At 37.2% G+C, this 11482-nt stretch overlaps 3 protein-coding genes across 3 annotated transcripts; all 3 read left to right on the forward strand.

The window, feature by feature from the left end:
• The first annotated feature begins 347 nt into the window (after window positions 1–347).
• Window positions 348–1427, forward strand: LOC139902537 (xyloglucan galactosyltransferase KATAMARI1 homolog). Its single transcript, XM_071885148.1, has one exon. It carries the CDS (start codon window positions 348–350, stop codon window positions 1425–1427), a length of 1080 nt encoding a protein of 359 aa, XP_071741249.1.
• Window positions 1428–3026: 1599 nt separating this feature from the next.
• LOC139899221 (uncharacterized) lies at window positions 3027–4967 on the forward strand. Its single transcript, XM_071882042.1, has 2 exons — window positions 3027–4188; window positions 4298–4967. Exons 1-2 carry the CDS (start codon window positions 3665–3667, stop codon window positions 4371–4373), a joined length of 600 nt encoding a protein of 199 aa, XP_071738143.1. The 5' UTR covers window positions 3027–3664; the 3' UTR covers window positions 4374–4967.
• A 3823-nt stretch (window positions 4968–8790) lies between these two features.
• Window positions 8791–9969, forward strand: LOC139896428 (xyloglucan galactosyltransferase KATAMARI1 homolog). Its single transcript, XM_071879073.1, has one exon. The coding sequence runs from the start codon at window positions 8887–8889 to the stop codon at window positions 9967–9969; it is 1083 nt and encodes a 360-aa protein (XP_071735174.1). The 5' UTR covers window positions 8791–8886.
• The last annotated feature ends 1513 nt before the right edge of the window (window positions 9970–11482 follow it).

An 11482-nucleotide genomic window follows, 5' to 3' on the forward strand; every position in this document is an offset into this window, starting at 1 on the left:
ATAACAATGTAAATGTATTCACGCAAAATCACTCACTCATCCTTAATTTGTGATCTTCATTCATGACGAAACCAAATATCATCTTTCAAGGGTTTCATACGTGTTCAATCCGGGTAGTAATTTCGGTGTTTGTTACGTTTTGCATACTGTTCTATCATTTGAGTATCGTTCCCCGATCCATAGTTGGTGGTGATCATGAAATAGTTAACTCAAAAACAACAATCTCTCAAACAAAAAACCCAAAACATGATCAATGTGGTGGACGGTATGTTTATGTTCACGATCTTCCTTCGCGATTTAACGAAGATATAGTGAATGAATGTAAAAGTATAAACGCATATTGCGACATGTGTAATCTCATTATAAATAATGGGTTTGGTCCTGCATTAAACGATAGTGAAGGTGTACTTTCAGATAATGGATGGTATGATACAAATCAGTATAATCTTGATCTCATTTTCAACACTCGAATGAAACAATACGAGTGTTTGACAAACGATTCATCAATGGCTGCTGCTATTTTTGTCCCGTTTTACGCAGGGTTTGATGCACAAAAATATCTTTATGGCTATAATATCTCTATAAGAGATGCTGCATCTCTTGATCTTGTTGATTGGTTACAAAAAAGAGATGAATGGAAGAGAATGAACGGTCAAGATCATTTTCTTGTTGGAGGTCGACCTACTTGGGATTTTCGAAGATTAAGAGACGATGATTCCGATTGGGGGAATAAGTTTTTGAACTTACCGGTTGCTAGAAACATGACAATGCTTCTCATTGAATCAAAGCCACAAGATTCAAACGAGTTCGCTATTCCCTATCCAACTTACTTTCATCCATCTAAAGATTCGGATATTTTCGATTGGCAAAACAAGGTGTTGAAATGGGACCGAAAATTGTTGTTTTCGTTTGCTGGTAGGACACGCAACTACCCGGACTCTATTAGGAGTCGTATAATCGATCAATGCAGGAGTTCGAGCGTAGGTGAATATTTAGTATGTGGGAGTTGGGAAATTAACTGTCAATCGCCGAGTATATTGATGAATAGGTTTGGAAGATCGGTTTTTTGCTTACAACCTCGAGGTGATACATCTACAAGAAGATCGACTTTCGATTCGATCTTAGCTGGTTGTATTCCAGTTTTCTTTCATCCAGATTCTTTCTATACACAATACACTTGGCATGTACCGAAAAACCATAAAGAATATTCATTTTTTATCTCAGAGGATGATATTCGTAGGAATGTAAGTATAGAACAGCGTCTAAGCGCAATTGATCCTATGGAGATCATGATGATGAGGCGAGAAGTTGTAAATATGATCCCGAGGATGATATACGCTGAATCCAAATTGAATACTTTAGAAGATGCGATTGATATATCCGTTGAAACAATAATCAACAAGGTGAACCAAATGCGACGTACTTAGGCCCGACCCACTATGTATAAGTTCAATATATACAACAAGAGGATTCAATAGAACTAATTTAGGGAGTACCTGTCCCTAAATTAGTTCTTTCTTGATCATTTGAGTAGTAACTTAGGCCCTATAATTTTGTTCTTGTTGGCTTTTTATATCAAAGCTCTTAGCTTTTTGACATTTTACTCTTTATTTTAACAATTTTAACTACCTTGTTAAACACCTAAATATATATAAAAAACTAACAACTATCAGCTATCAGCTAGTTTGCCAAACATACCCGTAATACAACATAAAAACAAACCAACCCACAATAGGGTTTTAATTTGGGTCAATCACCAAAATACCCATTTTTTTGGCCTTTTCTGAGCTGGAACCCCCTTTTTTTTTTTTTGAGAATTTGCCCGCGCAAGGCGCAAGTATCTTTAGACCTTGCGACCTTGCGGCTTGCGCCTTTGCGTGTAAACGCAAGGCGCAAGGATAAGGGCTTGCGTCCTTGCGTCCTTGCGCCTTGCGCCTTATCAGAATGGATTTTTCCTGATTTCTGGATAAGATTTTTTTGGATTCTTTGTACCTTTACGGATAAGATTATGTACCTGTCTATTTAATGAGGCTAGAACTCCAGATTAATAATTTTATTTTACTTCATTTTCAAAAAGATCAAGTCATTAGAGCATCGTTAAGGTACCAACTTTTATCTATTTTTTCACTAATTTGTGTCTTAATGAGCTGTAGTAATGATGAAGCATTTGTTGTTCATGTATGTTGTGGAGGTAATTTTGAATTTGTTAACAACATACCTATGTATCTGCCTCTTGACTGTTTTAGAACCAGATTAAAACTACCACTTGCTCCACAAAAACCAATAAATCGAAGAGTATTGTTAAGGAAAATTCTCAAAAAAATTGAATTGCCACCTAATGCACCTGTTTCGCTAAGATATATTGATAATAATCATATTTTTGATATTACTGATGATCATGAAGATTTTTTTGAGTTTTTAAAACACGCTGTCACAAACGAGCCTATTGATATTTATGTTGTCGACAAAGTTAGAATGCTTCAACCCGGACAAAATTCACAAACACACCAGCCCCAACAAAATCCACAAACACACCATCTCCAACAAAACCTCCGGATTCTCGAGTCTCAACCAAACAAACAAACTCACCATCTGCAAAAAGAACAGGATGAAATACACAATTCCGAACCAAACCTCGAAACACACTATTCGGAAGAAAAACAGGCTGAAATACCACCTCCAAACACAGAAGAATTTGACTTCTTCAACCATGGCGCCGAGAACGTGTGTAAAATAAAAAAAATAGAGAACCCGTTTATACCTGTTGTTGGGTCTAGTGAATCGGATGAAGCAAGTGACGAGGAAGATGAAGATGAAGATGAAGAAGATGAAGAAAAACAAGATGTATTATGGAATATGCCAACTCTACACAGTCAGCAAGATGAAGAAAACCCAGAATTTACGACCCCAATTCCAACCACGTATCAGGTATATGATTTGGTCAAAGTTCGTCAAACGTTTTCGAACAAGGAAGAATTCCTAAACCAGCTATTTACAAAATGCCTTGAAGAAAACTTTCAAATAAAGCCTGTAAAGTCAGACAAATCTCGGTACACCGCTAAATGTGTGTTGCCAAATTGTGAGTGGAAATGTAGTGCATACAAAATAAGACACACTGAAAACTTTATGGTTAAAAAGTTGCATGACGTACACACTTGCTCACGCACACAAATTATGGGAAACAATAAACATGCTACTAAAAAGGTGTTGGGTAGTATTCTTATGGATTCGTTCAAGGCTGCTAATCGAGAGTATAAACCAAAAGATATACGTGATGATGTAGCTAATCGGTTTAGAGTGAGTGTATCATACAATCAAGCATGGAGGGCCAAGTGTCAAGCAATAGAGATGTTACGTGGCAGTAGTGATGACTCCTTTAGAATGCTTCCCATTTACCTTCATAACCTTAAGATCCACAACCCGGGGACCATCACCAATTTGGTTACCGATAAAGAAAATAAATTTGTGATGTGTTACATGTCCATTGGAGTAGTTGTAAGTAAATATATTTTAGCAAAAACCACCTTTTAATATGTACACCATACGCAAAGGCGCAAGGGTCACCTTGCGCCAACTAATACGCAATGACGCAATAAAAACCTTGCGCCTTGCGTATGGTGTATGAGGTCTTTATTAATAATATTTGATTTACTGTGAAAATTTCATGCAGATTCGATCATTTGTGCAACATGTCCGCCCGATAATCATCGTCGATGCTGCACATTTAAAGGGTGGGTACCTGGGTACTAATTTAGTTGCTGTTGCGATGGATGGCAATAATGGAATTTTGCCATTGGCTTATGGAATTGGTGAAGGCGAGACAAACAGTGTTTGGTCATGGTTTTTTGGTAACCTAAGAGATCATTTAATGAGTTATGGTATGGTTGATCGTATGTCAGAGATTACTTTTATTTCTGATCGTGCTGCTTCAATAGCACACGGCATTGCAAACGTGTTTCCGGAAGCGTTTCACGCTCATTGTGCACGTCATTTATTCATGAACATCAAAACTAAATCCAACAAGATGAAATTCTTCGAATGGCACTTTTGGAAAATGGTTAAGGCGTACCGTGCGTCGGATTTTCATGATCATCTGGATGTATTTCGAAGGAGATTGAAAGCGTCTTATAAAGTTCTATGTGAGGATGGTATCAATAGATGGTCCAGAAGTCAATCTACTCATATTAGGTATTCATACCTTACAAGCAACAGTGTAGAGTCTATAAACTCTCTATCAAGACATGCTCGTAAACTACCTGTTTGCATGTTGTTCGAATTTTTTCGTTGTTCAATACAGGATTGGTATTTCAAACATCGCAACAAATCAGTTAGTCTTACTTCACCGGTTACTCCATATGTTGAACGTAAGCTAGCTAAGAGGACGGACAAATCAAGAAGATGGCGAGCATTTCCATCGACAAATGATCTAATAGAGGTACATGATGGACGAAAAAATGGGTTGGTTAATCTACAAGATAGAACTTGTTCATGTGGTCAATGGCAATTATCAGGCATACCCTGCGGTCATGTGATTGCATCAGCACGACACTTCGGAGTGGAGGATATTAGTTGTTATGTATCACATTGGTTCAGCACTCAAACATACATAAATACGTATTCCGAACACATTCTTCCTCTCCCCCATCGGTCTGAATGGTCGGATCCGGTTCCCGGGATTTTGCAACTTGTACACCCCCCAGTTCTAAAGAAAAGACAACCTGGACGTCCTAAAGGTAAAAAACGCATTCCTTCAAAAGGTGAAGAAACTTCAAAAAAAGTAAGAACTTGTAGTCGTTGCAAAGAACCAGGTCATTCTCGATCAACATGCCCAGCTGCTTATGACCGAACAGGTGAATCAACTTCTCAACGGGCAAGAAACACAACCTCGAAGGCGAAAGAGACAGTCGAACCATCTCAAGCTTATCAATCTCAGTTTTATCCAACGTACAATTTAGGTAGTAATTAGTTCCTAGAATACGTTTATTTTCATGAACAAATTAAGGTGTGATGTCTTCCATTGTTGTAATATTTTTTAATTAGTATTTTATGATGTGGTTTCGTGTGTTACTTCATATGTTATAATATTGAATGCACAAGCTAGTGTTACAATAATAATAAAAATTTTGTGGCGCAAGGTCGCAAGATGAACCTTGCGTATGTTTCAAAAATAGGCGCAAGGACGCAAGAAGAACCTTGCGCCTGCTTAATAAAAAGGCGCAAAGACGCAAGAATCACCTTGCGCCTGCTTCTAAATACGAGGCGCAAGGCCGCAAGAAGGACCTTGCGTCTACGGCTATTACGGGACGCAAGGTCGCAAGGTCTGATTACACACCTTTGCGCCTTCAAAAATACAGTTACGGACCTGTTCACAGTTTACAACATTTACAGTTTTATACACAAATTACATAATTAACTACAGTTTTCAAAATAAAACCTCAGTTACCAACTTTTGCTTTCTCTTTTGGTGGGGGTTCCTGGGTATCAAAGCGTGCACGAAAGAAGGTCTTGGCCATTCTCACTCTGTAGTCTTCTGCGGCCTTTTTAGGATCTCCAATGTTTGGGATTTCATCCCACCCAAAGATCACCCTCTCCATATGGATGCAGACCCAAACACCACAGTCCCCATTACTTCCACCTTGCACCGGCACGACTGGTGCTGCCTCGGTCATGAACTCGATGCTCTCCTTGTTTTCCAAGTAGTCAACAATCTGGGAGTCTTGCTTTTGGTTAAAGTAATCAATTGCTCTTAAGTATACAGGCAATTGATCTCCCAGATCTTTGGTGAGCTTGACAATTTCTTGATCAACATGACCGGGCAAACTATCGTACACCAATATCTTCTGTTCCTCCAAGTTCAACACAATCAGAATAAAGTGTTGAGCATCGTAAAAGTGAACGGGGATCAAAATCTGCAAAAAACATACACAATATTAGCTAAACTGTAATAGGCGCAAGGACGCAAGACCATACCTTGCGCCTGCAGAATGGAAGCAAGGACGCAAGACTAAAGGGCGCAAGGACGCAAGGACAACCTTGCGTCAACCAGAAACAACAGGCGCAAGGACGCAGGGACAACCTTGCGTCAAACCTAAAACACAAGGCGCAAAGACGCAAGTCACACCTTGCGCCTGTGCCAGAACACCTAAAAAGACCAGGCGCAAAGACGCATGACTGAACCTTGCGCCTGTGCCAGAACACCTCAAAACACCAGACGCAAAGACGCAAGGACAACCTTGCGTCCAACCTAAAACACCAGGCGCAAGAAAGGTCGCAAGGGTAGACGGGTCGCAAGGGGGTCGCAAGTGCAAGGTTCTTTGTAATCGCCGTCGGTCGCAAAGTGGTCGCAAGAGCTGAGTGTCGGGGTGTGTGTGTGTATGTGGTGTCTGATTTCTATATTTGACCTAATTTTTTAACACAAGGACGCAAGGCGCAAGGACGCAAGGCGCAAGGACGCAAGGCGCAAGGACGCAAGTCGCAAGGTCGCAAGGTCTCTTGCGCCTTGCGCGGGTATTTTGTCAAGGTTTTTTTTTTTTGGGTACCAGCTCAGAAAAGACCAAAAAAATGGGTATTTTGGTGATTGACCCTTTTAATTTTAGTTTCCCAAAAGCCCACCAAATGATAATTCATGATTAGCCCATGATTAACTTATAATTGATCTTCTATAGCTAGACACCAGACCTCCTTTTTTGTTCTCATCGTGCAGCCTTGTAAGCCCAATTGGCCTCATTTAAATGATATTTACTCACATTTAAACCTGCTGGTAGTCGACAATTCCTTACATCTCCAGCAGCTTGTGCAGAATTCAAACAATCTAAAAGAAAGTTGTAGCTCTTTGATTTACGGACGTATGGCAATTCGAATCACCTCAACCAGAGGTCGTATAAGTGAGTTATGGTCAAAACAGTAACAACACGCAAAATTCATAAAATCATCACTTTTCAACATCTTAACTCAAAATCCCTCTAACCTTTCATATATCAAAAACATATCAAAGTAACCAGTTTTCCATCCAAACACGAACAAGTTTATTGCTTTTAAGTACAAATAATCACATCAAATAACGACCGATCAGTGCAGCCTGCCCAAATGACCACTACTCAATCAGGAGTGTTTCAATAGATCAGTGCAAGAATTCGAGCGTTGGGAAGCATTTGGAGTGTGGGGTCAGGAAACTAAGTGTCGTTCGCCGAATAGTGTAATGAATATGTTTAAAAGATCGGTTTTTTTGCTTACAACCTCAAGGTGATTATGCTGCAAAGTGATCAGCTTTTGATTCAATCTTAGCTGGTTGTATACCTGTTTTTCTTTCATCCTGATTCTTTTTATAAACCACACATTTGGCATGTATCAATAAACCATACTTAATATTTGGTTTTTATCTCAGAGGATGTTATTCAAAACACGGTACGTATTGAAGAACGCCTTCATCAGTTAATCGTATTGATCCTACGAAGATCAAGACAATGAGAAAAGAGGTTATTAATTGGATCCCGAGAATTTTATATGCTCGGATCCAAAATGTAGACTTTAAACAATGCGTTTGATGTATCTGTGGAAGCAGTTATCAACAAGGTGACACAACTGCGAAGTACTCCGTACTCCGTAGTATGCAAAATGAGGGTCGAAATGATAAGTTTACTGAAAAGTTGGTTAGGAACTTAGAAATATAAAAACACAACAAAGATTTTTACTATCAAAAGATGTACAATTACTTGGTTTACTGTTTCTCATCGATTCAGGAAGCAAGATTAACTATACTTTGAGTTCTTTAAATCGATTAAGTATTGATTTCCTTGCTGCTTAAACTAAAAAACCAAACAAAGTTATGCTGCAATGATCTACCATAATACGGAGTAATCGTTTAAAATTATTATCTTAATCTTAATAAATAAAATAGCATAACATAAAATAAAATAAATGAATTCAAAAGATTTTTTTTTTTTTTTCAAAATCTTTCGTACGAATTATATCTTATACTTTTTAGGAAATTAAATAAATCAATTTAATTGGTTAATTAAAATTAAATGTTGAGTAAAATTGAAGCATAGCTTCTTATCATTTCCATTACAATGTCCTGGTATATATTGTTTTAATGCAATGTTTTTCTTACGTTAAGCATAATCTATCAATTAAATGAGTCCTTGCTAGCTTACCTTCAGTTCATGTTGGGTCACGACAGTTAGTTTTACTTTAACGCACAAAGTTATTGGTACCGTTAACGGTATCGATGTAACCCGACATTATGGGTTCAAGTCAAGGGATAGACATTTGTATATATTTATGAAAAATTTCGTATTGAAATTATAATTTCACTCAAATGTTCACAGCTTCGTCGGTTAACCCGTGACCGTTGACCGTTTCTAACATTTCTCTGACTATCTCAAAATGTATTGTGATTGAAGTTTGAACCTAAAACCACAATTACTCAGTATTGTGATGATGATTAGAGATTACGCTATTAAATGTGTTAATTTTCAGTTATTTGGGTTTAAATTTAAAACATTGTACTTACTAAGTGAATAGGTCATGCTCATTTCATCATATATCCTTATATATAATCAGTAATCAACATAACAATGTATTCACCTAAAGTCACTAACTCATCCTCTGTGATCTCCATTCATGAAGAAACCAAATATCATGTTTCAAGACTTCCATTTTTGTGCAACAGGGGTAGTATTTTGGGCAGTTTTTTCGTTTTACATATTGTTCTATCATTTGAGTATTGTTCCCCAATCCATACTTCGTAGTGATCATGATATAGTGAACTCAGAAACAACTATCTCCGATTCATGTGATGGAAGGTACGTTTATGTTCACGATCTTCCATCCCGATTTAATGAAGATATAGTGAACGAATGTAAGAGTATTAACGCATTTTGCGACATGTGTAAACTGATTAAAAATAATGGGTTTGGTCCAGCATCAAACAATAGTGAAGGTGTGCTTTCAGATAATGGATGGTATGATACAAATCAGTGGAATCTTGATCTCATATTCAACACTCGAATGAAACAATACGAGTGTTTGACAAATGATTCGTCAATGGCTTCTGCTATTTTTGTCCCGTTTTACGCAGGGTTTGATGCACAAAAATATCTTTATGGTGGATATAATAGTTCTGTTAGAGATGCTGCTTCTCTTGATCTTCAAGATTGGTTACAAAAACTAGACGAATGGAAGAGAATGAACGGTAAAGATCATTTTCTTGTTGGAGGTAGAACCACTTGGAATTTTAGAAGACCGATTCAAGATGAACAGATTTCGGGAAATAGTTTTTTGAATTTACCCGTTGCGAGAAACATGACGATGCTTCTAATTGAATCAAACCCGCAAGATACAAACGATTTCGCTATTCCCTATCCAACTTATTTTCATCCGTCTAAAGATTCTGATGTTTTCGCTTGGCAAAACAAGGTGATGAAATGGGACCGAAAATGGTTGTTTTCGTTTGTTGGTGAGTCACGCGACTACCATGATTCTATTAGGAGTCGTATAATCGATCAATGCAGGAATTCGAGTGTAGGTAAATATTTTAGATGTGGGAATCAGGAAATTTACTGTCATTCACCGAGTTTTTTAATGAATAGGTTTGGAAGATCGGTTTTTTGCTTACAACCTCGAGGTGATACACCTACACGAAGATCGACTTTCGATTCGATCTTAGCTGGTTGTATTCCCGTTTTCTTTCATCCGGATTCTTTCTATACACAATACACTTGGCATGTACCGAAAAACCATAAAGAATATTCGGTTTTTATCTCAGAGGAAGATATTCGTAAGAATGTAAGTATAGAAAAGCGTCTTGGTGAAATCGATCCTGCGAAGATCATGATGATGAGGAGAGAAGTCATAAATTTGATCCCAAAAATGATATACGCTGAATCCAAATTGGATACTTTAAAAGATGCGTTTGATACTTCTGTTGAAACAATAATCAACAAGGTGAACCAATTGCGACGTACTTAAGCCCGACCCACTTTGTATAATTTCAATATATACAAGAGGATTCAATAGAACTAATTTTGGGAGGACTTCTCCCTAAATTAGTTCTTTATTGATCATTTCGGTAGTAACTTAGGCGCTATAATTTTGTTCCTGTCGGGTTCCTTTATAGTTATGTTTGAACGTTATCGCACCATAATATTATCATTCAAGTTTTAATCAAAAATTGAAAATCATTATGAGAGTTATGTAACCCTCCTACAAATAGAAACTTTGGTATAACCTAAAAACTATACAAGTTTACATCCACAAACTCTATACCAATGTAATCATAAGTGTTTATTCCAAATTCTATAGCATCAAATATCAACTTCACATAAACAAAATGAACAGTAGTAATCATCTTTATATCAACTATAATCATTGAAATATCAAAGCTGATTCAACTTTTAATAGTATTCGGTTACCTGAAAACTTAAGTCATTAACTTTCAATCTAATTCTTCATAAAGTTTTCACCTTCAGCCTAAACTTAAGTAGTCAAGTGATAATAACTGTTAGTCTGTTACCTGTCTCTTAAGTATACTTCAGATCATGAAGCAAAACTAACTTTTAAGCTATATATATACATAAATGTCATCCTACTTCTAGAATTATTATTATTATTATTATTTTTTTTAAAGGCAAACACACACACCCACCTAATACTAATACGAATATTTACACCACGAAATGTCCTAAACAAGACTCGAACCCTCAACCTCAACCTCAACCTCAAGGTTGTAAGGGTGACCTCGATACCGCCAAGTCATTGGCTCTTTGGTTCCTACTTCTAGAATTTAAACAAGTGTGTGATATACATTTACCAAATTTCAAATATTGGGACACAATGAATTGGGGACAAAACCCTAACTTAGTTTCATAATAATTAATCATATAACAACAATACCCAATCCTACCAAACGTTTCTCAAAATTAATCATACCTGATGAGAAATTGGATGAATCAGGATAGCTTCCTACGTTTTTGCTTCATCGTTATCGTCAATTCAATCAATCAATTTCAGGTTCAAAAGAAGATTCTATTTAATTGGACCTGCAGACTCTCAACCCGCTAGACCCGTTATACAAACCCACTGGACCCGTGAGATTAATACTGGATTAAGTAACAAATTTCGAAATGAATTGGATCTTGACGGCCTGGTATAGATTTCATATATGTAGGGTAAGTTTGATAAAAATAGTCTGTTGATGATAGCATGTAACTGATAGGAGCAAGAGACTCGGTGAGAGTAAGAGTTTTCTCAATAGTTTCGTCTTAGTCCTCCAGGACTAAGCGCCACATCAGCGCCACATCAGCACTTCCTTCTCAGGACTAAACTCAGGACTAAACACTCTCAACAATGACATACTTCTTCATAAAAATTGGGACCCACTATATTATTTAATTAATACTGTTGGGAAAATGAAAATCTGATGAGTCAAAAGTATTTTGCAGATTTTAGAATCTGGAGATTTAGAGTCTGAAGTTGCAGACTC

This window comes from Rutidosis leptorrhynchoides, chromosome 3 (genome assembly GCF_046630445.1).
Source record: "Rutidosis leptorrhynchoides isolate AG116_Rl617_1_P2 chromosome 3, CSIRO_AGI_Rlap_v1, whole genome shotgun sequence".
Taxonomy (NCBI): Eukaryota; Viridiplantae; Streptophyta; class Magnoliopsida; order Asterales; family Asteraceae; genus Rutidosis; species Rutidosis leptorrhynchoides.